At 41.9% G+C, this 27545-nt stretch overlaps 1 protein-coding gene across 4 annotated transcripts in view; it reads right to left on the reverse strand.

Annotated features, from left to right (window-relative positions):
* SMURF1 (SMAD specific E3 ubiquitin protein ligase 1) overlaps positions 1-27545 on the reverse strand; it is a 45365-nt gene that overhangs the window by 17355 nt on the left and 465 nt on the right. For all 4 annotated transcript variants that reach the window (XM_059861288.1, XM_059861287.1, XM_059861290.1 and 1 more), the window contains exons 2-5: positions 1885-1923; positions 1398-1506; positions 434-567; positions 253-318 (exon numbers count right to left, since the gene is read on the reverse strand). In XM_059861288.1, coding sequence (XP_059717271.1) covers positions 253-318; positions 434-567; positions 1398-1506; positions 1885-1923 — 348 coding nt within the window. The remainder of the gene's footprint in view (positions 1-252; positions 319-433; positions 568-1397; positions 1507-1884; positions 1924-27545) is intronic.

Consider the following 27545-nt stretch of genomic DNA (forward strand, 5'->3'; position numbering starts at 1 on the left):
GACATTCACCCTTCCAGAGATGCAGCAGAAGCCTTGCCTGATGCATTCCCTTTTTTTAATGTTGTTTCCCATCATCAACTGAGAGGAAACAAACTCCTGCATAGAAGTGTAATGAAAATTTTCTGGTTATGTAATTTAATCCCAGTAAAATAAGAAAAACCAGCACAGAACAGGCACAGAAGCAGTGACTAGAGGAGTTTTTCCCCATGGATATTTACCAAGCAGATGGAATTTAGCTGGGATCATTCTTACCCACTATTTGGCCTCGGACAGCATCGGTGTCTGTGGGGTTGAGTTTGCATAGATCCAAACGCTGGTCTGCAAAGGAGAATTGGAAAAATCAACCCTGGGAAGGGCTGGGTGGGAACACCATTCACTACTCAGAACAAGGTGTGGGGAGTTCTTGGTCACACCAGGGAGGAATTGCTCTTACATCCAGTATCTTTTAGCCTGCTGATGGCATTGGAGAGGAGTCGGACACACCCCAGGAAGCCAGCTCCCTGTTTCTTATGGATTTTTTTATGGTTCCATACACTGATGGTTATGGAATCTGTTTTCCCAACGTATCTAGAAAGATACATATTAAAAGAGTAATTTTAGAAATAATAACCTCTTTTTACTCCACAGAAGTGATGCTGTAATTGGTACAAATTCTGACACATTTTAGTACATCGGTCATGCCTCTTTATTAGAAGTACACAAATGCTTATGCCCAAAATGCTGTTATTAATGAATTACTGCACAGTGATTTCACACAGCATGGGAAATTGATATTGCTGCAGCATGAATTTAACTACAGCCAGCCTCATTAAAAGCTAAACAACAAGTCGATTAACGTACAAAACTGCAGAATTTATGGTTCTAATAATTTGAAGAAAATAAATCATTCCAACAAGGACAATTTTCTGTAAAAGCTGGATGGCACTGCTCCAGGAGAGCTCACTAAGCCCCTGTGCTGTGTACCTGTCACACAAATAACTCCAAATTCAAACACCTAAAAGCAAAGTACCACTCCTTTATTAATAAGGATTTTCTTCTTGAAAAAAAATCAGTCCCTGAGAGGGCAGGGTTAGATGGGATATTGGGAAGAAATTCTTCCCTGTGTGGGTGCTGAGGCCCTGGCACAGGTTGTAAAGAGAAGCTGTGGCTGTTCCATCCCTGGAAGAGTCCAAGGCCAGGCTGGGAGCAACCTGATCTAGTGGAAGGTGTCCCTGACCATGGCAGAGGGTGGAACTGGATGATCTTCAGGGTCCCTTCCAACCAAATTGTTCTGAGATTCTATGAAATGTGACTCTTCTTGCTAACACAAAATGAAGTTGCAGTGCCAACCCTGCACTATTTATTCACTAGACAAATCTCTGGGATACTGTTTACTTATGACCTTACAACCAACTCACAGATCATAATGCTGGTTCCACTTGGGGTCCAACGTGTTCTTCACAGTGTCAGTGGAATGGCACTGACCTGACCCATCCACAACTATTTTAGCAAATGGGTCAGGAAGTCCTGTGGAAAGGAAAAGGTGCTGTTAAACACAGCCCTTTGTTTTGCTGCTTCCAAGACAATGCCATTAGAGGCTCCCCCCTCAAGAAAGGACAGTTGCCATTATCCTGAAAGAATTTTAGTAAATCCTGTGTTTGAGGATGCTCCCCCAGCACAGAGCTGTGAGCAGCAGCCTGCCTGTGGTTCCATCAGTCAGACTTCCAGCTGGAATTTGTGAGCCCTCAGTGTTTCTAACCTTGAAGTGCACACAATCTACAACCCAGAGTAACGTGCACTCCTGTAGTAATGCAGTGCATATGATGAGCCTCCACAGTAATGCACCATCTCCAGATAAATCTGATTAATCCAGAGCAGAAAGTTACACAATTAGGACATACTTACTGAAGAAATCTTTCTTTGCGAGATTCTTGGCACATAATACTGCAAAACAAAAAAGCAGATAAAGAAATCTTAAATCCATGGAAAAAAAGCTTTCTGGTAATCACATCAGCTAAAATAATACCTGATAATAAATCATAAAAAACCACCTAAATATTAAATGTGAGCATTGTTTTCTTTATCCGGGATTGGAATATTTACATATAAATTTGGCTTTATATTTGCTGCTTTAATTCTATTGTTACAACACACAGAAGATTTAATGAACATCCCTTTGCATTAAAACCTCATCATTTTCTTTACTGCATGCTTACACAAATACTAAATCAGATTTTTGTTGTTGTTTTAGAATCCATCCATTTTAGAACAAGGGCTAAACATTTTCTGAACAAAGACCAGTTCTGGGATTCCTGGAAGAGATCTCTTCACTAAGTGCCATCAAATGCAGTGCAGCCTCCTGCTCCTTGCACACCAAGTGTGGGTACATGGTGAAACAAAGCATGGCAGGGATTCTGCAACAGCAGAACCAATCTGTAAACACACAAAGGTTTGGGGAGAAGCATGTCAGGGCCTCACTCAGGTGAAAAATAAATATACTGGAAAGGAAAAAAATCTGCATCAAGATGTTTTCCTTTGAAAGGGCCACAAATGAGACATCGTTTCCCTCTCTCCAATTCCACTCACCAGCACAGCAGTTTAAGAAAAAATTACATCAGGAAACTCACATCAATCTCCATTTCTACCAGGTCTATTACCAGCTACAAGTCTAATTTTGCTTTTCCATAAGGACTGCTCAGTAGGATCTCAGCAATCCAAGTTGTTTAGTATCCATTAAACTCTTCTAACAGGCCAGGAAAAACAACTCCAGAGCCAAAGAGGAAAATATTGGAGCTCAACTTATCTCAAACTAAGATCCAAGAAAGGAAGGTAACTATAAAAGACCTAATTACTGCTGAGGGAGTCTCTTTCCCCAGTGGGAAAAAAAGAAATCTTTCAGCATGAGAATGAAGGCTCAGAAGATAATCAATGGGCAATTCCCCAGGTATGGACCATTTCCCCTTCTCATCTCCATCTCCCCTTCTTCCTGAATTACCCTCAGTCTCACTGTAATTCTACACTGGGGAAAGGGAAGGTGCAAAGGAACAAATACTTTATTTATTTATTTTTATATACTTCTACTAGAATTCCACCTCTCAGCTCCAGAGAGACATTCCCTACATAACACAGGCAGCAGAGAAAAAACTGCCTCACCTCACATGTCAAGCAAACAGACCAAAGAAATCCACTATTTAACCCAGAAGCTCATGGAAAAAAATACACAAATCCTCCCTCTTAGTAATAATTAAAGCAGCCACACCAGGAAAGTATTTTTAGAAGGGATTAAAAATTACTTATTTCTGACACTGGTAAGCTATAATCAGAGAAAGCTTCTCTTGCATTTTTTTTTTTTTACACAACTGACCAAAAAGAGAAGTATGCCAGACTCTGGCAATTCAATTTGAAGCAACACAGGGTTAGAGAATCACCATCCACTGCCTGTGGAAGCACGACAGAACAACCTTTAATTTCCTTTTCCTGTTGAGAGTGTTTCAGAGGAAAAACTACTCAAGAAAGAGAGACTAAGTACAAGTGAAATAAGAACTTTAGCATGCTAGTACCAGCCAAAAAGAATGCTGTGAGATTTTTAAAATTAACTCGACTTTGCCATCCCCAGTTTTAAGAATTATTTATTGAGCTGGAGAAGGATGACATCTGTAACTTTCTGCATATGGTTTGTCCATGTAATTATTACCTTTATTCCATATTTCAGGTGTGCTTTCAAAACAGCAGCATAAATTTCTAAAGCTATTATTGAAGAATTATATTTTTCATGTAACTCTTTTCCCTCTGCCCCAGCCGTTCAGTCTACAGTAGATGAGCACAGCTGCCAATTTTCCACTCACAGCCTGTGAAACCCTCAATTTTCGGTTGCAAAAATTATTACTCTTTCTTGTAAGAAAAATATTGGCACAAAAGCTAATAGCTGAAATAAACCTTTATGAAGCAATCCCCAGAATCAGGCTGCCCGAGATGGACCATTGGCTCTGTTCCACTATTTGCATGTTAAACCCACTAGAGCAAAAAATATTTGCAAGAGCTGTATCACTTAAAAGCCACAGATTTCTAAATTCCAGTAAAAAAACAGGTGGCAAAGGTCAGCAACGGGAGACTTGGATGTGAAACTGTGCCAGCAGCAGAGCAGACAGCCCCTCCCTGCTGTGCAAAGCTGGGACTGGGCCACATTTCCTTCTTAAACACATCATCTCCAACCTGATGGCTGCTACTTCAAGCCCCAAAATCATGGACTCTGGTAGGTTTAGCTACAAAGGCTTAAAATGTTATTAATTTTATCCCTGATTCAGAAAGGGTTTTGGAGAATGAGACAGACCCTGAGCTCTTTGCCCAGGTCTTGCCCAAATCCTCTCTTTGCCCATTTTCTCAAGTGCTTTTTCTTCTAGCTTTTCTTTCTTTTAAACAAGAAAAGTTCTGGGCTTGTCAGCAGGAGTGATCTCCCTGCATTTGTTGCAACACTACAAAAGGTACTAATTCTCCTGACTTGGGTATTTACATTCTGCCTCCTCAAAGTCAACCAACTTGTTTCAGCCTGACACAGGATTTGTTTATGCTCCGCTCAGGACTGTTGCACAGCTCTGAAAAACTTCTTTTTTTTAATACAACAGAATCCCAAACAACACCGAAACAATGTCTCTACATCTAGATTATAATATTTATAAAGGGATGGGAATGTTTTTTTAAGTACCTGACATTATTGAGATAATTTCAAAGGCCAAATTAGCCAGCTGGGTGAAGTGTTAGTGTGAAAGCATATTTGGCAGGAGGTGAAGAAAGGATGAGCCTTAGACAAAGTCAGTATTCACCCTGGGGATGTAACTTGAGTGAGCTGAGAGGTTCCTCTGCCAGGCCCTGGCTGTCCACCCTGCCTCCAAACAGAAATGAATCATCTGCTGTGGTTCAGGAGGTGCTGCAGGAGCAGGACTGGTACAGTGAGGAGAGCACGGAGTGGCACCAGTGTCTGAACAACCCAGCTGAGAATTGCATCAGAAAGCTGCTAATTCACCCTGAGACACCATCCTGCAGCAAGAGCAGCACTTGCAGGGAGGCACAGAAAAACAGTCTGGGAGAGGAACCATTTCAAACATTCCCAAGTAAACAGAGCCTGACTCTGCATCAGCACCAGATTTATTCCCATACACAACAGAATGTCTCAGTTTGGAAGAGACCCATCATGATCACAGAGTACAACTCCCAACACACCCCATCCCAGTGCACGCTGCTAAGATGTTACAAGTGTTTCCAGCTGCACAGTGTACAAAGGACACAGTTTCCTGGGGGGAAAAGTAAAGTAAATAAGGCAAGTGATGAAAATATTCCATAGGCCCAGCCTGTACCAATGCAAAACAGCAGGCAAATGTGCACCTGGGATTGCATTCATTCACACTTTGCAAGTTAAAGGTAGGAGCCTCCATGCTCAAATTAAGGACCTTTACATGTGGATATGATCTGAGTTAACCACGGCCTTCAACTCAGTATCCAAGTTAATTCTGGAGACAAGACAAACCAGCAGTATGTCCACATCTTGCTTAGGAAAGGTGGGGAGAGGTCACAGTGAACCACGCTGGCAAATACCACTTTCAGCCATCTCTGGCCTTCCCTTGGATATTTCAGGTTAATTATTTATGCTTGTACAAACAGGCAGCCAGATTCCAGGATATATTCGTTTTACTTTGTGACAGAAGATAAACACAGGCCAGCAGGCTGATGGTGTAGAAAGGACTTCACTCAATATTTCCTTCTGTATAGACCATCTTTAATCATAGAGATATGCAGCATAATCATTACAGGCACCACAGGCTGGTTGGTTTGTTGTAAGATAGAAGCAAAGAAGAACAATGAGGCTTTGGAATAGAAAGTAATAAAGATCTTGACATAAAATGAAACTAAAGTTACTGCACACAATTGGAAAATGAAAAAGGTTGCAAAGCAGGTTAAATTTGAGACATCCAAGTAATGGAAATATCTCTGCTAATGCTTCAAAGTCTGTGTAGGTTTTGACTTGTGAACTTGGTAGCCTGTGTTGGAGGTGCCCCAGCAGGACAGTCCCCTGTGTGTGCCAGCTCACAGCCTGGTTTCCACAGCAGAAATCCCATTCTGAAGAACAGTTTTGGGAAGGCTGCATGGCAAAAATAACGTACATGAAGTGGAAAAAAGCCTCCCCCAAAAAAGGAGAAAAAAAGCAAACATCAGCTATTCACCACATGCTGCTCCAACACCCTAAAACTCATGGCCCACAATTAAAATCTTTGCTGAATCTCTTATGTGAAATCACGTCTCGTCCAAACAGTTCTGTGGATTTTGTGGAAAATACTCTGAATACCACAAGCCACCCCTTCTGAACTGCCCTGAGGAATGACTCTGCTTACAGTTGTGTTCTCTGCACATAACCTGAAATGAGACTTCACTGCAGATAAGGTCTGCTTTTATTTCTACTACCAGACAACCCGTGAAGGTTTCACATGTCTGTTTTTTTTGAGGATGACAATAATTTATATGTGGATGGGCACAAAAAATGGTTTTATGGGAAAGGAAAGATGGCTGAAGTGTGTAAAAATGCAGTTCTCTACAGCTAGCCACATCACTGAACTGAAATACACCACTTTACTCACAAATTGCACTTTAAATTGTCACCACAAAGGCCAAGGTTTCTATTCTAGTCATTTTTTTGTTTGCTTTAGGAATACTTTTGGTCTTTCTCTTTGTCTGCTCGAGACTGAAATGCACAAATCCAGACTGCTTTAACTTCTCAGTAACCGAACCCGAACCGCTGCAGCGCCGGCGAGCACGAAGAGATAAACAAACCCACAGCCTTCCTTACATTTCCCAAATAAGCCAATTAGCTGTATGGAACTAATTTCATCCTGACATGCACCCTGAGTGGCCTTCACTAACGATCTCAGCACTGTGGTGCCAATGAGATTTTCAATCTGAAACACAAACCAACCAAAAACCCCTGAGACCCCTCCGACTTCAGGCCCTGCATTCATGCCCTGACACTGGAAGGCTCTGCCTGAACTCATGCTAAACCAGACCCTGACTACCAGATTAAAGCAAGGCTTCATTATAAAACCCTCAATTCTCAAAGAGTCGCTAGAGTTGATACACGAACCCTTTTTGTGGCCCTTTTGTGTAGGCTGCAGTAAAAATCAAAGCCTCTTTTCAAGGCATGATCTCCTCGTGGGTTGGAACTTGGCTTCGTGTAGCCAGTTGTAAACACTAGACAACTTTGAAGAGATCTTCAAAAAACCACACACCCAGAAAAAGCCATTTTTATTAGTCCATTAACATGTCATTAAAGTATCTACTTAGTCAGGAATCAAAATTCCATCCTACCTAAGCAGAAACCAGTCACGAATGAGAGGCAGTTCTCCTACTGCAAAAAAAAAAAAAACAAACAAAAAAAAACTAAGTTGACAAAACACAAGAGCTTCATCTCTGCTCCTAAGAATTGCTCAAACTGAAAAATTCTCCAACAATAAGTCTTCACACACAACCAGCAAGGCTGACTTAACCCTCAATAATATAAATCATTGAAAAACCCAGCACAGGGCTATTGGAAGAACAAGACTCATTAAATTCCCTTTTAACTGAGACTGTGTGCAGTACAAGACCAGTAAAGCAAGTTTAAAAATTAACTGACTGAGATGTAAAACTGGAGAAACACTGAAGAGTTATGGAATCAGCTGAAGAACTTTGCAGGAATAAGAAAGGGAGATCAATAGGAAGCTGAATTAATGTTGATGTACAGAATCTGAGAAAGGCACACAAATCAGAAGTGGGAATAAGCTTATCAATTATTCTTCATACCAACTTTTCTCTCTCTTCTTCCCTCTTGCTCACCCCCAACAAATACCTGAGATAAAGGTTACCTCTCAGATTAAATCTTTCATTAAATCCCAGCTATTGCTCAGTTTTCTTATGGCTTTTCAATGCCTCCCTCTAATCCAGGCCAAGAGCATTGTCACACTATCCACAGAGCTGCCCATTTCCTAGACAGACATAAACCCCAAATATCCCTGAATGCATGAGTCTTACAGACACACCCTCAGCTCTGAAAGCAGAAGCTGCCCATGGGGTTTATCTGGCCCATGTGCCACTCAAATTGTACTTCAATGGGTGCTTTTTCTTTTAAATGTTATTTTTTAGGGCAAACCTTTTGCAGACTGCTGTTTCATCAGCTAATTGTTCTTCTTGGCCCTGCAGTGGTTGCTCAGATGTGGGAAATAGAGCCAAAGATGCTGGGGCAAGAGTGAGACCCTAACTGATGACACCTCCTCTGTCACCAAGATGTCCTTGAAGCTCTGTCTTCCATCATATCTCTTCCACTTTCTCTTTTCTGTCCCCAAACATGTCCAAAGTACAACCAGTTTCTGTGAGAACTGGAATTTAAGAGCTAAGTCAGTTATTACCATCACCATTTTACAGCCATTCCCAAGAACAGCCATCATTTACACAGCTTTACCAGGAAATATGTTAACAGAACATAATGTGATTTATACCCACTGTATGGTTTCTGAAACTCAGTCATCCACCCCCACCAATCATTCAGCCAGGACCACAGCCAAGTGGGACAATAATTTTGTAAGGAGAGAGCTCCCAAATTCAGTCAAGATTCCACAAAGTCTCCTGATTCCCTGAAAACAAAGGATACACTCAGGCTTCAGCTACAGCATCAGCTTCTGTATACATTAGTAAGACATAGGAATATCTGTAAAAGCCTCAAAATTGCTGTTAAAACCACACATATGCTGTTCTCAGGGCAAATACAACTTCTTAGCTGAGAGCTAAACAAAACAATTTCAATGGAAAAAAATCCTGCTGGAAATACAAAATGGACTTTTCATTTACTCCACACTTCACTGTGAAAGTTACAGTTACTGGGATCAACACAGCTCTGGAATTCTTCCCTTATTCAATCTTTTGCATCTCTAACCACGTGCACTTGCAGTGAATAATTCATATTTCCAAGCAAGTGGTGTCTATCCAGACAGACTTATCTGCACGCCTTGCACATTCTTCTTGTGCTCACACTTTGGATCAGACACAATGTGAGCTGTGCAACATCATCACCAAATGAAGCTAAAAACACACCAGGAAACTATGTGGCTCAATTCCCTTAAATTGCATTAAAACTAAGGAATAAATCCATGCTGAAATCTCAATACTTTGCTGTTACAGTTACCCAAGCAGCACAAAAGCATCTGGAAAAAAATTCCTAAAGCATGAAAAACATGTTCCTCCACCCACATGCACTCATAACTCAGATTCCAAACTGAATTTTACTAAGATGGCCAAAAATATTTTGTACTTTCAACACCAAGGAGGTTTCAAAGCATCCTTTTCAAATCCCTAAAAATGTCAGCACCTCACAAGACCCTGTTCTCATCCCAACATGGTTCACAACAGGTCCCAGGCAAAGTGGGGGATTGAATCCAGCTCAACCCAGCCCTAATCCCAGAGTCCCAGTAACTAAAGGTCCTTTCTAGAAATCCTAGCCAAATGTTCAGATATATGAATTTGTTTCTCTGGAAAATGTGAGGTGAACAACATTAAATGAAAAATCAAATACAGAAAAGAAACCCTGAATGCTTTAGATATTGCTGAGGCATAAATGAGGTATGAAATAGCTGACACTCCTGCAGCAGAGAACAGTGCCTGTGCTCAGTCAGCATTTCAGGGAGGTGTGTTTCATTTAAGGTGTCTCTGATCTTCACTTTCAGAAGTTCAAGGTATAAAACCTTGAACACCTTATTTTCATTACCAAAAAGAAGCCTAGAAGGACTCTCCTGTGCAGCTGATCATTTGCTTACTAATTCAGTACATAAAAGGCTTTTCCAATAAATATTATTTTCACTATAAAAGAAAGAAATTTAGATTCTCCTTCTTCCCAGATATTCTCTCTGGGGCTACCCAGACCACTACCACCACTGCAGGTTTTATAAGCAGTTTGTGAGATTCAAGTTACAGGTATGTTTCTGCACTAACAGCAGCTTTTCTTCCCCCAAAAAACACCATCCAATTAATGGACTTCGAGCTTTTACAAGCCATTCATTTCCTAATTCCGTGAGGAAAACCTGCACAACTGCTCTCTGCTGCTTTATAAAGGGAGAGAAAGTGCAGAACAAGAGATCAAAACCAGAAGCAACACATTTGCGGGTACTTAACTGAGCACTGCAATCAGGAGAATGCACAGGACTCACACCAACTAAACCAGACCCAGCCCTGGGGTCCCGTCCACGGAGCAAAAAACATTTGAAATGTCAGGAACACAACGCACAACTTTTCTGCCTTCTAAGCCAGTACTATCTCCAGCTCAGTATATAGATATTGCCTTGCCTCAGAATAGCTGCTTGTTATGCAGAAAGCAGAAAGGAGTCTGACCTGCTGCTGCAGAACACGTGAAACCTGTGAAAGGAGAAACCTTGGTACAGAAAATCTTGGCAGAGTTGGAGTAGATACAGCCAAGCAACAGTTCAATAGAAACACTGAATTTTTGTCAAATAGCAAAAGGTCTACAACTTCCAAGCTAAAATGAAGCAGATTTCTCAGTTTAAAACTAAAACATATGTTTTGTATCTCCAAAGAGTGGCTGGTATTTACATTCTTTCACATACAGGTAGTGTCAGTATTTCAACAAAGAAATTTGAATGTTAAGCACTATTGTAAAGGAGGAAAAAAATGTAATTTAACACATTCTCAATCTCAATTTAAAACTGAGATTTGTTTTTCCAGACAAAACCAGTATTTGACTTCTTTGATATCTTACTGCAATTAAATAAGGTATAAAATCAACTTTACAGGAACAAAAGTTTCCAGTTGGGGTATATAATAAACAGTACAAAATTAATGTCTGGTTTTCATCAAGTGCTAAGTAGATTGCTCAAAAGCAAGAACATTGTTATTCAAAAAATTGATGGTGTTATGTGTAAGTTGTAAACTATGTCAACTATTAGTTCATCCCATGGGGCTTAAATGTATCAGTAAAAGAGCTGTAGTTAAACAATCCACATGGAACACTGCCTTAGTGCTCAGTATGCAGCTTTGGCTCTGGACTGCTCAACTCAGTGCTGAACTGAAGCTTCCTTGTGAACCAAGAGCAGGAAGCTGGCAAGAGAATCACTTCAGTGCCCCAGGAAGCTGCTGATGTTGAGATAAACTTCCAGCTAAATGAAGGGGGAAAAAAATCCCTGTTTTAAAAACATGGAAAATACAAACCAACAAATATTGCCAGAGTAATTTTTAGAAGTTCATAAATAAAAGTATAAAAACACTGATGACCACTGTGGTTACAATGTTCAAGAATCCACATTTCCTCATTCGTATGGAAACAGTGAATGAAGAATTTTCAATACAGAAATTCCACAGGACAATCTGGCTTACAGGCTACTATGTACATAAAGAGATGAAACCTCAGAACAATGCACAGGGCTTAACTTATTTCAGTATAACCAAGACTCACTTTGAATTTCTTTAATAACTGGAAATCTTGTAACAAGCAGTTGCTCAAAATCTATTGCAAAGAACAACACTTACCAAGCACCTCTTCTGGCACTACTAGCTTCAGTAACTGCCACCAGGAGAAATTCCAGCAGGTACTGGATGACTTTTCAAGAGGCACAGTCAATACCCCAAATTTTTTTTTCAAAGTAAATGAAAAGCATTCTTTCTTTCAAGTAAGGCATCAGCACCATATCACTGCTTTACCACCACATACCTCACGTTAGCAAATGCCTCAGAAACTTTCCCTGATTTCCAGCACATCTTGCTGTTTTCCATACTTGGATTTTAACTGAGGTATGCCGAGTGCTTTTTGGCATGTTTGGATAGAAACATAAAAAGCCTCAAGTCTTGTCATGTAAAGCTTTTCAAAGCCATGGGCCTTGCTGCCAAAGAAACTTTTTCGTGCTCTTACAGCTTTTGCCTTCCTTATTCTCAGACCTGCTGTTTGCTTTGCAGTCAGGATGGTAACAAACACATGAACTGGAGCAGCCCTTTCTGACCTGACCCTGAGTGAGCTCTGACTTAAAAATCAGGGCAGTGAAAGTCCATATTCAGGGAAGAGTTAGGGAGCACAAAAGCCCAGAGCCATGAGTCCATTTTGTTCTAGGCTACTTAGAGTGGCCAGCCAAAAACTGAACCAGCTGGAATTCATTCCCAAGCACTTCTTTCTTCCCAGAGCTCCCTGGGCTGTCGTTATCAACCTGAGGATAACAAACATATGGATCATCAAGATGGAGTTGGTGCTGGAAAGAAGTGGCAGAGCCTAATGGCCCATAATAAAGGAAGTCCTGATCCTAACTTGGATCTTAGTACTGAGGTATAAAGGCTTTTAATGTCTTAGGGGGAAAACTGCCCACACTAGATGGAATTAAACATTCCACTGACTTCTCTTCTTGATGGTTTCCTTGTTACCCGCTCTTGCACACATCTATTTTTGTCTTCATTACCATTCCATATTCAAATTATATCTGTCAGATTCCAGAGGATTCAAGAGGCATGTGCAAAAAAAGGGGAAAATGACACCCTGACCATCCAGGTAAAATTTTAAAAAATAATTCAGGCTGATTAAGTGCTGAGCTACAAAATGGAACAATTGCTTTAATTTCCTATACAAAAGCTAAAATGAAGGTAGCAAGTTTAAAAACAGGAAGAGAGAAGAAAAATTGTGTTCGCCCAAATTAAATTCTTGGCATCCTTTCTCATTTTGAATCAGGTACATTAGCTGTTTTACAATATTGCTTTTAATTCCTGGAATTTTTTTCAATCTGCAGTAGCTTGCTTTGTGATTATTCTGCCTGTTATAATCCCTTCCAACATCTGCCCAAGAGGCTACAAATCGCTCTCCACTGTCTTCATGTCTATTTCTTCATTTGTTCAGAGAACTCAGCTCCAACTCTCCTTGTTTACAAATGAGAAACCCAAGGCAGCCCCAATCACTTGTGTTTCTGGAGGGCACTGATGCTAAAAGGTGAGCAGCCACCTGGACACCTGCCAGGGAGTCAGCTCGTCTGGGCTTATTAGCCTGGGCCTTGTGCCAGCCCTGCTGAGCCTGGGGAGGGACGTGGGGAGGTGACAGTGGTGGCACTGGGGAAAGAGGGGGACTGCAAGTGGATGTGAAGGAATAAGGAAGCTGTGGCAGAGGTGAAGGAGAACGGGACAAAAACAAGGCTTGTTCCAAAAAAAGCCTGCAGAGGTATTACAGAGGTATTAATAGCTTTGTGAAGCCAAATTTTTACCATTCATTCACCTACTTTTGTTCTTTTATTAACCCCAGGACTGAATTATTGTTTTCTTCTACAGGACAATTGTCCAGCTGCAGGGAAAACATCCCTAAGCAACAAACTTTCCAAGGAATTAGTATGAAAGCTTTTACATAGAGGAACAAAATCTGATTTAATAACCAGTTCCATTTAGAAACTACAATGAGAGAATGCTGTGTAAGAGACATTTTCAGTGCTGCCATTATTACAGGATAAGTCTTGTCCACATGAAGCACGTAGACACACTCCTTCCAATCTACCTAATCACCTATTAGTCACACAAGTGGCAAGTCCCTAAAAACACTTTGGCCCAGGCCATGCAAACGCTGGATGAACTGAGTTACATCAGTTCTCATCTGATTTCCTGGCAGTGAGCTGCACGTGACTGCTGCTGTGCCCGAGGAAATGTGGGTCAATCCGTGCGCGTCCCGGTGCTGAACGTGCACGCTCTCGAGGGACACACAGCTCTGTGACTCAGGAGCACCAGGCTGGCAGGAAGGAATTAGTGATGCTCAGTGCTGGGGAGTTCACACAGCACTGCCCATCCTCTGGAATGGGATCTCATAGTACTCCAGAACTCCCTCAGCAAAATGCTCCTCCAAAACGTTCAAATGATGGAGAAGGCTGTCAGGCACATGGCATGACAGCAGCCACTAAAGGAAGCTACTTCCTTCAGAAGTGATTAATCACCCGTGGTGTTTGGTGTAAACACCCAGATCTCACAGCCTTGTCTCTCAGCTGAGCAGCAGTGAGATGGACAATCCAACACTGCTGCTGCTTTGGAGCTGGGGGCTGGAGCAGGATTCCTCCCAGGCCATGCTCTGGCTGGATGTGGTTAACCAATAACCTCATGGCAGCACCCCCTTCTTCCAAACCTGATCTCCAATTAGTACCAAAGTTCAGTGGATCCCTGTTATATCTGTGTTATCACTCTCTTACACAAGCAAAGCCACACTCTTCACTTGAGGTATTTTAAGCGAAATGTCTCATTCTTGCATGACCTAAGGGAGGCACCAAACTGGGAGCTGAATGGCACCAAACAGGACTCTATGAAAAGAAGGCTTTTATTCCAAATAAAGCTTGTATCAGCCTGTGTTATTCCCTTGTTCTAATCATATAGGCCAGCATCTATTTAAACTGCCAAGCTAATGACTTCAAATTTGATCAATAGTCTCTGTTTATTCAGCCAAGTGCTACTGACAGTCACCAGGGATGAACAACAAAACAAACACACTGGTCAGAGCCAATCCCTGGTTGAGCAAGAAAATCCAATCCGTGGTGGCAAACACCCTTCAATTGGATGGGGAGCTGGGGAGGGAGGCCTGTTGCCCACAGACCCAGACACAACCCCTCTGTGCCCACAGAACATTTATCCACATTATTCTGCTAACAGCCAGCTCGTGAGCTGAGTGAATTCAAGCAGAATTAACATCAGAGTGGTTCCAACTCTTATCGTGTGCCATTGTAGCCATGCTAAAATATTTCCATTTGTGGTCAGATTAAACATGGCAGGACATGACAACAATAAGAGGATGTCACTAAGCCTTTGGACCATAAGCAGTGACTTCTCTCATTGTCACCTTATCCACTACAGAAGGAAATTTCCTTTGGAGAAGCTTCAAGAAAGACTGGAATCATCTTCTTGAAAGCAGGACAAAAAAGTCCTTGACTGAATCTCCAGCCAAAGGATGCTAGGAATGTTTTAGTTACAGACTGGCTGCAGAGAGCAAAATAAAAATAGAGTTTAGAATGAAAACAGAAGCATTCTAGCACAGATTTTTCTTTCAAAATAAATAAACACTTTCATTGCAAAATCAGTTTCCCAATAGTGGCTTAACAACAATATATGTGGACCTTCCTCCCACTGGCAATTTTTATTAACAACTTTTAAGCTCCTCACTAAAGAAACCTCCCTTTCAAATCCCAACTGAATCTGCAGTCATAAAGACTGGGATCTGGGTGAAAATGCATTATTCTGATCAGGATGTTTGGTCACAATTTTTTCAACATTATATATTCATCACTTTGCCTATCAACAGCACCTGTTTGCCATTTTCCTTGTACAAAATGTCAGTGTCCATTACATCAATAAATTACAATCCCACTACTGCTCTGAGACACTTTGATCAAAGGTATTACATAAATAAACTGGATCTTGAAAGAAAAAATACGATGCCTCTTCCTATTCAATCTTAATGCATGTTCAGATATTCAGACACAGGATTTTATACAAGTGACACCACTTGGTTCCAGGACCCCGCAAAAAAACACATGAAGAAAGATCTCTTGAACAAAAAGTTCTTTATCAAACTACTATATTAGCACATCCAAAGCCCAGAACTTAGCATCTAAAAAACCCAGTACATGAGGATAGCTGGTTCACTCAAAGCCTAAGACATTTGCTTTCCAGTTTAAATTGATTAAATAGATTGAATACATTACATTTCGCATGGATGGTTAACAGTGCTAATATTCCAGACAAAATGAAATGCTGTATGAGGAAATTTCTCACTAGGGCTACCTCCCCCTGGATATATTCCTTGCTCTCACAGTAATTTAGTATAATGGAGCCCTAACAATTTCACTGAACAGGATTACCAAAACAGCTCTTCACAGTTCATGGCACAGAAGCTCCCAGAAATACCTATTTCTTCACTACCTTCTCCACACAGGGAATGCACTTGAAAAACAGGCTGACACTTGCTTTGTGGGAATCATAAAACAATATAATGTTGGTTGCTTTGTTTTTATGAAGAAGGTACTTCTTGTTTATCAAATAGTCAAGATATTAAAAGGCAGCCTTTTATTTGCATTCATATCACAGAGGGCTCGCACACCTTGGAATCGGATATTGTCCAAGCACTGAATGACAAACTACTGATAAACCCAAACCAGCAAATTTTAATAAAAAATTTCCACAAGAGAAAAACCTTTAAACACCATTTCACTCCTTACTCCAATAAGCTATGTGGCACTAATTTGAAGTGATAGTGCTGTTCTTTTAATTAAAAAATGCCAGTAGGAGGTTGATGCAGTGGCTGGTGCTGGAAGCGACGTGCTCACAGGGTGCAGCTGAAGCTTTTTGTGAGGAATTAAGGCACAGTTTCAGCTGGGTGAAAAGGCAAAACAAAACCCCTAAATCCAAACAAACATATAGGGAGTGTTATTACAGGTGCTTGATCAAGTCATCTGGATGTTTGTCTCAGAGAATGTTAAATTCTGGGGGAAAAAGAAGCCAACAAAAACCCCAAACTCTCACCATAGTTCATGAATCTTGGTTCACCTATAGGTGTGTGGGACTTAATTCAAGTATGCCCCTCCCCTTCCTACCTCAGAGCTCCTCTCACTTTCCCAGGTTGCTCCTTCCACATCTCCTGTGCACTGGGCTGGGACCAGGACCACTCTGCCAGACCATGGGAGGGTGGATTTGCTCTCCCAAGCTCCTCATCTCCATGAGTCTTGAGCCCTTGTCTGCTTAATAGCTTTGCTTTTATCAAATTTGACTGAAGCCAGATGAAAAGCCAAAAATTAGTTAGAGGAGAATGACAGGTGAGATCCCTTTTCAGACTGGTAATTTTTCAGTCTGGAAAAAAAGATTAAGCTTGTCCTGTAAGTTTATCCATCAGCCTGATGGTCAAATAAGGCAGCACTTTGTCCTGAAAAGCGTAGACAGCTTCCACATTCCAGGTTTCACTGCTGATTTGTGAAACACCAAAAGGCTAAAAAACTGATTAATCTACAAGAAATCCTCACAGAAATATTTGCTGGATCATTTCCCCCTCGGTCTTGCAACATCTTAATTCCAACAGCCCAGAAGAGGCCAGCAACCACATCCAGGGCATAAAAGAAGAGCTTTACACTGGCATCTGGGAGCACGACAATCCTTAAAACCAGCGGCTGCTCCTCCTGATGCAGCCTCCCTGGGGAAGGAACATCCCAGAAAGAAGCAGGACATTTTGCCTTTACTTGGCATATGGAGCAGCAAAGAGAAGTCAGTTTATCCACAAGCTTCTGGTATATTTACTCACCACTCCTACAATGACTATTTCAATCACGTTTACACTACCAGCATCATCTCAAACATCACAGATAAATCTGTTTTCTTCGGCTGTTTCAAAGTCTGTTTTCTCTTTGCACACTTGCAGGATTTACATCCTAAGGCAATGAGAAAAAAACCTGTTACTACTTTCCAACTGGGCTTTATTTTCTTTCCCCCCCCACCCCTTTCTATCAAAAATAGCTCTCATCTACGTTCTAGTTCAATTTGGAAGTAGCACATGCAGACTTGATAAGCATCCTGCAAAGGAAATGCCTTGAATTGCAGACTACTTACAACATATTTTCCCAAGCAACTTTTTATAAATCCCATTTGATGGCTGGTTTGCTAATTTCTATTGAAGCTTATCAAAACATTATTTGTAATAAGTCAAATTACTTCTGTGATTGCACAAATAAAAAAAAATTACAAAAGAAATGACTGTGACCAAAAGTCCAAGCCAAGCTGCTGGGTTATACTGAAGTGCTATTATCTTGTTACCAGACCGACCTGGAACTCCAAGGAGGTATTTCATTTTAAACTGAAGAACACCACACAGAAAAGCACCTATGTATATGTTTCTTCTGTTTGCCAAAGTCTCCTTCTAGAGCTGGTGACAGCACAATTATTGGAGCTGATTCCATCACCCTCAGCAGATCCAGGGGCTGCAGACCAGTGTCAGGCTGCCCGACTGTCTCACATAGAGCTCGATAAATGAGCACAGACACATTAATTAATAAATCTTGAAAGAAGTCTATTAACATTAAATTCCCTAAAATTCTTGGAAATAAGGAATAAAAGATGTAGGTGTTCCTATTATGCACGTTAGCTGTACACATAGCATACTATTTTTAGTTAATTATTGCCCAATATGCAGAAGTCACTCTTATAAAGAGCCAGACAGTTATTCCTACACCCTGGGCTTTTCCAGAGGTAAATTTAATGTTGGATTACTGAATGAATGATGGGATCTCTGGGAAAAGATGCAGAGATTTACATCTGACTATGGTTACATCACAGAACTTGGTTATATCACACACTTACCAAGTTGTATAAAGTCATTAAAGCCTGAGTTCAGCACTGAAGCCCTTCTCTGACTCCAGAACATTCAGAGGCTCATGGACCATGCTGAGTTTCACAGCTGAACCACTCTCTGGCACCTTCTGCCTTCCCTAACTTCACTTCTTTCTTTTAACCTCATCTCACCTTATTTCACCACACATCTGTGCAAGGGGGACCTCAGCAGAAGTATTTTCACTGTGGTTAAAAACAATTTCAGGGGTGGGTTAAATGCATCAGCCGATCACAGCACAAAAAAGCTTTACATAAGGGATAGCTGGGAGATGAAAAATTAGATACACAGCAATTCCCTGCCAATTCCATAACCCACAACATTTCAGGCATTTTTTTTTTTTTTTCACTAAGCCATTTCTGCTCTCTCTGATCTGCTCAGTAGGGTATTTACAGACACATGAGATATGAACATGCCCACTGCAGCACTTAATGTGGCCATTACCTGTCTGCAGATGTTTTTAAGAAAGAGATATGAGAGACACTGCTCGGAATTCCTTGGAATAGAAAGCACTGAAGTAAGTATCACTTCAAGAGCCCAGAAAATTCACCCAATTTCTCTTTCAAAGGCTGACATCAGACCTTTAGCTTACGCTCACACACTCAACTGCTAACCCAAAGCTTACCAAATGTAATGGATTCTCTTCCCATTAACATTAAAGGAGCAACAAAGAGGAATCTGCTAATTAGACTTACGCTTGTAAAATATGATATTTTAATTCTGAATTAAAGTGAAGTTCCCACATGCTTATAAAAATGTCTGCACATGGGAAAGGAACCAAAACACATCAGCTACAATGACAAAGAACACAGATTCCCTGGGAAATGCATCAATCACTGCAAGTCTAAATCAAATTGAAATCCTTCATTTTTCTAAATTCTGCACTTGTGTAGTCTAAAAATTTTGTTATAGCAACAATATAATTCATATACTCAGTTCATTTTCAGTCTGGAATTTTGTTTTTTTTTTTTCCTTTTTGCTCTTCAGGAAAACAGAGCACATGTATTTCTAAAGATGTTTCCTTTCCAATAAGCTTTTTGGGTCATACAGCCCATGTACTAGAGAATGTGAAAACACTGACCACAGGGATTGAGTTTTCTGCCACAATGTCCGGTTGGCTTTGGAGGTGCAACACAGCCCAAATCTGGCATGTGAGGAAGAAAGGTCAGGGCCATGAAAAAAGAAAGTCTGGACTGATGTGAGGAGTTGCCAAAATAAATAAATTATTTTCCAGTAGAAATAAGAAAGGCAACTATCTTCAGTGTTTTAACCTTTATTTTAGGAGAAAAATACAAGGGGAGCTTTTAATATTGTCCTGGGAACATCATGAAGACAAATTAGAAGCCCAGAATTTCACACATGCAAATTTAATTTGCTATTTTGTGATGAAAATAAGATATGGAAACTTTAAATTGATAAAGACATACCATTTTATTTTAGTCTAATTATTAGAGGAAATAGGCAGATATTTAAGGAAGCCAAAACTGTAAATATATTAAAAGGTCAACAAAAATGCTATTTTTTCCTAATTCACTCATCCAAAAATGCCATGTTACTCCAAATAATGAAATGTATCTACAAAGATCTCCTCAACTTAAGGAAAAAAGATTGAATCCTACCAAAAATATTTCTTTCCCTGCTACTGGTTACCCATGAAAGCAAACATTCCTGCAAGAGAAGGATAATAGTAGGTTACCTATTAAAGAAAAAGAAACAAATTTTATTTTCTTCAGCAGACCTTCTTCATAATGAGTTGGGAAAGAAACATCCACCATTCAAAAAAACCAACCACAGGTAAAACTGCACATTAGTGAGGACATTCAGGGACACTCAGCACTCCTGGAGTACAACAGGCAGCGTCCTGGTCAATAATCCTTGAAGTCAGTAGTGTGGTTTAACACTGCCCTTCATTCCTAAACTGCTGTACAGCCTCAGGAATCAGGACCCCAAGTGTAAAATGGGAAGCTGGTACAAAGTCCAATTCCACAGGATTTTCCATCATTTCTTACAGTTTAGGATTATGAGCTTAACCCATTTGAGCTGCTCCATCACACAAGGGCCAGGCAGGGCCGGTGCTCACCAGAGCTGCTGCTGTGCCAAGGACAATTCCCTCCAGCTGTGGTGAGGTGAGCACAGCTGGAACAGCTGCCTGCAGCATGGCGAGCTCACTGCAGGGATTGTGCATTATTTTTCCATTACTCCCAAACAATAATGGATTGTTTTACCCACAAACAAACCTTCCATTTAAATACTTTCTGTTAAATTGTATTAGTATGCAGAATAGTGCCCATATCCTCCAAAAAAAACCCAGGGAAGAGGATTTTTCCGGGGGAGGGGAAGACAAGTAAAGCAGGCTCTGCCAGCTTTATCTATCTATGCTGGGAATTGGGTAGCCTTGGGGATTTTTGCCTGCTGTGCTTAGTGTCCCTGACAACAAGCCAGTTTGAATTTTGGCCTTTAACTTGACAAAAATGACTTACTGAAGAGGAAGGCATCAAGCTATTACAGCCCTGTGGAGAGATTCTTTCTGAAACAGCATGGATGCTTACTCTGCCAATTCAACTAGAGCATCATCAGATTTATCATCCTACACCCCCAAATATTCACCATGTAGCTGCCAGTTCATAAGAGAGTATGACAAAGAAAAAGTTCCATCATTTCTGCTATGCTCTCCAATTATATTTTATGACTTTCCCAGACATGGAAAACTGTAAAATGTCCCCAGGGATCCCCTCTCATAAATTACTGAATTTCCCCTTAAACACATGTGAAACAAAGTTTAAAAACAAGTAGCATCTTAATGTTATTTGACCTACTGCCTCACTTAGCAAACATACGCAGCTTTCTTCTGTTATTACATTAATACTTACATAAATAATTTTAAATTGAGATATACACACTTTCTGCATGGTTTACAAAATCACTAATGTATCTTCTGATTTTCTCTCCCAAAAACTTCCAACACATGACTTGCACACACCTGAGCTCTTCAACGTTCAGCAGCTTAGTCTGAATCCTAGAGCTAGACTTACACAGAAAGCTGAATTTGCACTGAAGCAGCTGAAGTGCGAGCACAGGTTTTCTTCCGCCAGCTTTCTCATGGCAGGTGACAAATTTTTGGCAATGAGGGTCAGCAGACCAGGAAGGAGATAACATCTTGAATTAGTGCAGCAGTATTGCAGGAACTCACTTGTAAGCACCTGAAACATCACAGTGTCAAAGCAGCAGCTTCCTCACCACCAGCCATAATAAAGTGCTCCATGTCAGCAACCCGCAGGCTTAACTGCAGCCTGCCAACAGACATGGCAGAGAATGTGAGATGATATCCAGGTGAAAAAAGCTAGAAGTGGCTCAACTGTAGTGCTGTCCTCACAGAGGGATGGCAAAGCATCAAGGACCATAGTAAGACCTCAGTGAAGACATTCCCTAAAAGCTGATCACATCCCAACACAATGGTTGTCAACCTCGAGACTCAAGATTGCATTGACTCCTCTCTGCTCTGACAACTGCTGGTACAGGAAAGAACAAACCATTTGCAGTAACAGTTTATTTCACTCTGGAGGAATAAATCAGCATCTGCTTCCATGAAAAACACGAAAAATATCAAAGCTTTCAGTGATATTCCAGACTTTAGTCCTTCTCACTTTGACTATTTCCAGAGGAATAATAATAGACAAATGTAACAACAACAAAACTTAGGGGAAAAGATGGCAGATGGAACATCTCTTCCAGCCTTTTTTTTAAAATTTTTTCCTCACTCAAGTCTTACATTAATTGATCTGCTGGGTACATACCTAAACTTCACACCCAACTGATTTATCCACATCTTATCCAAACCATTCTGCTCTATCCCGCTGCCTCCACCAAGGCAGCCCAAGCCAACATGACAGTGAGCAGTTGACTCAAGAACCATAAATAGTAGCGAGTAATCCAACCAGATTAATCCAGCTCTAAGCATGGCAACTCCACTGGCTTCAAGGTGGGCAGTAATCCAGGTAAACCTCCAAAAACCACACACATGGATGGTATTTCCATGAGGTACTTCTCCATTCTGTGACCTGTCAAGCAAATCTCCAGCCAGCTCAGGAAAAACTGAGGGGGCTCGCTGATCTTTATTTACAATGGCAATTTTAGCAGCCTTGGAGCTGCTGGCAGTAAAGTTCCTCTACCCAGCGCACAGAAAATCGTGGTATAAGAGCAACCTCCTCACTGAGAAATTCAACACTGCTTGTATTTCCCTGGAACTGATGATTAATTTTGAAACACAAACAGAAAGGATGATGCTACAAAATCTTAGAAATGTGAAAAAGCTGTTTCAAGAAAAGGATGAGAAAACTGTTCTTAAGACTGGTGGGCAGTATGGAATAAAAAAGAAATCATGAACTGCACAACTACATCCCAAATTGCATTTCTTTATATGAAGACACTCAATTTGACAAAAGAAAGTTTCAAGTCAGGAATAAAGTAGTTATTGTTTCTACTTTCCCCGCCTGAGGGGGATATTCAAACAAACTCCTTTTGGTGATTTAATTTACTTCCACCAGGACAATGGTGCTGGCACAGCTTTGACTTACTGGGAGAAGTAAAAAAGGAGACTTGCTCCCCATAGCCTGCCCAGAGGAAAAGGCTGCTCTTTGGATTCCCACTTTGGCAGCCCAAAAATGTCAGCTGGCCAACTGCAAAGACTGTGCTCTCCACTTCCTCCCGTGAAAGCAAAATTTTATGTTCCTTAATGTCCTCAGAGTTACACGGCCTGAGCCTCTTTGCCATTCCTATCCACAGGGCTCTGAACAGCCACGAATTTACCTTCACAAAAACGCTGCTGCATCCCAAGGCAAACGGGGAAGGGAGGCAGAGGGAGATGAAGCGCCTCACTCGGCATCACACAGGAAATGCACGGCCCAGCTCCGCACGGAGCTCCAGCCCCGCGCTCCAGTCGCAGCCGGGGCCCCGCTCCCAGCACACTGGGGAAGAGAAAATCCTCACAAGAAGAAAAGAACGAGACACAGACTCCTACACACTCCCAGATTACCACACTAAATAAATTTGGAGCTACCCAACTGCTGCTTCCCACCGTGTCCTCCATGGCACAAAGCTGGCTCGATATTAAATACCAACTGCCAGGGAGGCTGGGATGAGCAGCCAGCTCTTCCTGCCTTCCTGCCCCAGCACTCTTCACCTGGAACCAGTGGTCCTGGTGCCCAACCATAAAACTACAGCCAGCCCATGATGTATTCACCATGTCTGATTCAGAGATCCCTACACAGATATTCACTGTTCCTGAACACGGGACAGGAAAGTGTCCAGGTCACCAGTATTAGTGTTGCTATTGATCAGTCAGTTAACTCTGCTGCACTGCTCGATACATTAGTCATGAAAGGGAAGTAAAACATCCTGACATTTGGGACACGCTTTAGTCTGTGTCTTTGTTACAATCCTAAGTGAACATTGCTCTAATGACAACATAATGTTTTATCTTCTCCTTGGAGTCACTGTATTTTTTTATGGATTCCTTGAATTACAAATGCAGAAAGTCCCAAAGCCACCCATTCACCAGCTACCAACTGGCCAGACTTTGTGGCTGGGGTTTCCCTGAACTGGCTGACTACACTGAGCTGGAAATGTGTGCAGGATACTCATCTGTGTCACTTCTTCCCTCTTCCCCTTTCTTTGCCACTGCTAAGCAAAACCACCTTCCTTACAGGAATCAGATTTGTCACCTACAAATCCCCTCTGGCTTTCTCACCTCATAGCAACCACCTGCTTCATCATTGTCTTCCTCACTCCTCCCTGATGCTTCTGACACTGCACTTTCTAACCCTTCACACCTGGGAGGATTCTCACCTACACCTGCCTTCCCAAACTGCCACCACGAGCAGCAAATACTCCCAGGCCAGGTCCTCCAAGGAGGAACTGAGGACTCTGAACCACAGTGAAGTGCTTGGAGGAAACTATTTGGGATCCTCCAGTTACACCAACTCTGGCCTCTGTGCTAAAGAAACTGTTTTGCCATCAGTCCTAAACACGGCCATCCAACCAGCTAGGAAGTGATCCTTAAAGTTTAACTTCCCTCAGTTCCACAATGGCCCCAGAAGCCAGCCAGCTTTTAACACCTCAGCTGAGGCTCTGCTGAAAAAGCCAGAACCAATGAAACCAGAACTGAACTTGCAGCTTTTTTTGGTAAAGTTCCATGTTTAATCCATTTCTTCATGGCCTTTCCAGTTCCATCTGCAACCTTTGCCTACAAGCTCCCTGGACCAGGGTGTCTGCCACACCCAGCACCACGAGACTGCAGCTTTCACTGGTGCTTGTGGGTTACAGAAGTGTGAGCAAGGCGTGTGTGAGCCCTGGAGATGATGAACCCTTTGGAACTTCCCCAGGGAGCAGCAGCAAACAAAGGTTTCAGAGAAGCACAAGGGTAAAAAAGGGACACATGCTCCATGAAGGTTCCCTGGCCTGTGGATTGTGTTCCTCCTTGACCCAGCAGACCCTGAGCATATTTGGCAAGGACATGCACTCACAGGATCACTTCATTTTTCCATCCTTGTGCTGGCAATTCCCCCACTGCTGCACTTCCCTGATGACTGCATGGATAGGAAGAGACCACAGATTTAACAGGAAGTTTTCTCTTACTCTGCCTAGAACTGTTCCAAGGGATGAGAGACAAGGCCAGAATATCTCTGGCTCTTGCATCACCCACTGGGGTAAAGGCTTTAGTGGAAAGCAGAGGACAACCTGAGATATGACAGGAGATTAGCATATTTGAGATCCACAGGCCACCAAGTCATTTTAACCTGTCATGCAACTCAGTGTTACATTGAGGTTTTTAGTATTTCTGCACAGGGTGCATTATTTGCCATTTTACTTCATTACAATGTGCATCAGGCTAGGACTGACATCATTCTGCATAAGCTGGGAGATCACTTCTGCTAATCATCAGCAGATTGAGAACTTTTGCTTATATTCACAAAAATAACCCCAACACCCTGCTACCACAAATACCTTTACAATAGGTGAGGAAAAAATTATGTCTTTAGAAAAATCACAGGAGGCTCAACCACTGTTCCCTTGCCATTCACCCAGTGACACTCACAGGCATACTAAGTGGTATTTACACTGCTATTTTCAGTACTGCAAAACTTCAATGGTGCCTAATCACAGGAAACACAATGCAGGTAGTAAATCATAACAAACGAGGTCCTCTGTCTTGATTTAAATGTGCTCAAATCTCCCAAGAGCCAAGGAGATGAGAAAACAACAGCCAGGCTGGCTGCAGCTATTTGAAACAGGTAAGTCAGCACCCAAGTCCCAGCCAAGAACTCAGCATTGCCCAACGATTCCAGAGCTAAACCTCTCCCAGAGCAATTTATTTGTTGATTAAATACAGCAGTTTTTGTCACATCACCCAGGTTTCCTGCTTGTAAAAACAGAAGATGTGTTTGAGCAAGCAGGAGATTTTTTCAATACAGTTAAAAAATGGGGAGTAAGAAAAAATAAATCTACCAAGTTGCTCAATAAACTGAAACTTCAGTCTGTTCCAGGAAACATTCCCAGCTCAGAGAGAAGACTAGTGTATGCTAAAAGTAAAAAAGCATTTTGCTGCAGTATTCAGCCTTTAAAATTAAACCCAACAGCTTCTCTCTGTTATTTAAATGATCTCCTCCAGCTCAGAAGGGCTATGACCATGGCCTAAGTTACTTAACTCACATTTTTATTGACTGACTTGCATAAAAATAAGCCACATTAAGGACTGAGCTGACATTTGGTATACATCACCACAAAACTCATTTCAGATCAAACATCATTCATACAACCTAAAAATATTTCCAGCCTTCTCCCATCCAAGAAAAGGATTTTCAGATTTACATTATCCTCACAAACTTTGGTCTTCTGAAGCACAAGCAGTGCAGAATCAAAGGATTAAAAGAACACCAGGATTTTTATTTTCTGATGATCTGCCTCTGAGTGTGTTATGTGCCAGGAGCAAGTTAACCTGTAACTGCAGTTTCACCAGCACTGTTTTCTCATTATTTGCCAATGTTTTATGCACCCACACAGAGAAGATCCTCTCCAGGAATCAGTTCTGGTCACCCAGAGCAGCACTGTGGCTTCTCCAGCCCAAGTGACCTCCAAGCATCCACTTGTTGCCTTTGAAAGAATGGATTGGATCTTATTTTTTAATAATTCACACAGCAGTCTCAACAAGCAGGAACTGTGTCTCTTCCCATTAAAGAAGCAGGCTCGGCATCGACCAGAGCAGCTTCCAAAAGACTTAATCCAAATCTTTCAGGGTGAAACATAAATTGGTTTATCCATCCATGAACCCTCCAGAGGCCTTGCACAGAGGCAGGACAGACACAGCTCTGGGTGTCACCCCCTGCACAGGGAAGGAACTTCCAAAGTTGAATGCCACGATGTGCCAGGTGAGAACAACTTGAGAGGAAGGAGGGAAAATTAAAAAAACACGCTAAAAAAAGCCCAGCTAAAAGCAACTAAATGGGTATTTTCTCATTAGCAACTGAGTTATCCTCCTTGGCACACAGGAGGTTGGGGGGGTTGTTAATTAAAGTGAAGTAAGGCAAATTATGAAAGGCTTTGCTGAAAGCCAGTCTGTGGGAGAGGTGGCCCTGAGAATCCTGCTGGGAAATGGGGAGAGGAGACCCCATGGAGGGGTAGCTTGGTCTGGAGGGGTGGAAGGGGGAGCACAGGGATACCCCATGGGAGAGGGAACAGGGGAACCCCTGGGAAAGGGCTGGAACGGGGGAAAGGTGTCACAAGGATGCCCACAGACAGGGAAGGTGCAGAAGAGACCCCAGGAAGGGGCTGAGAGGAGGGCAGGGATGTCACAGGGACCCCCCACACTGGGAGGGTGCAGAAGAGACCCCACAAATGGGCAGAATGCAGGGGAGAGTTATCAACAGGGACTCCCCAGTGGGAAGAGTGCAGAAGGGACCCCGTTTAGGGTCAGGGTGCCGGAGGGGGTGGTGAGTGTCACCTTCCATGGGGGAGGATGCAGGAAAGACCCCAGGAAGGAGAAGCGTGCCCTGACCCGCTGGAGAACGAGGGGGACAAAACAGTGACAAAACCCCCCGCCCTCCTCAAATTTATGTCACCCCAAGGGGGCTCAAGCACCCCACGCCGGAGGGGCGGGAAAAAATATAAATACACAAAAGCGCAGTGA

This window comes from Haemorhous mexicanus, chromosome 17 (assembly GCF_027477595.1).
Source record: "Haemorhous mexicanus isolate bHaeMex1 chromosome 17, bHaeMex1.pri, whole genome shotgun sequence".
In the NCBI taxonomy this organism is placed as follows: domain Eukaryota; kingdom Metazoa; phylum Chordata; class Aves; order Passeriformes; family Fringillidae; genus Haemorhous; species Haemorhous mexicanus.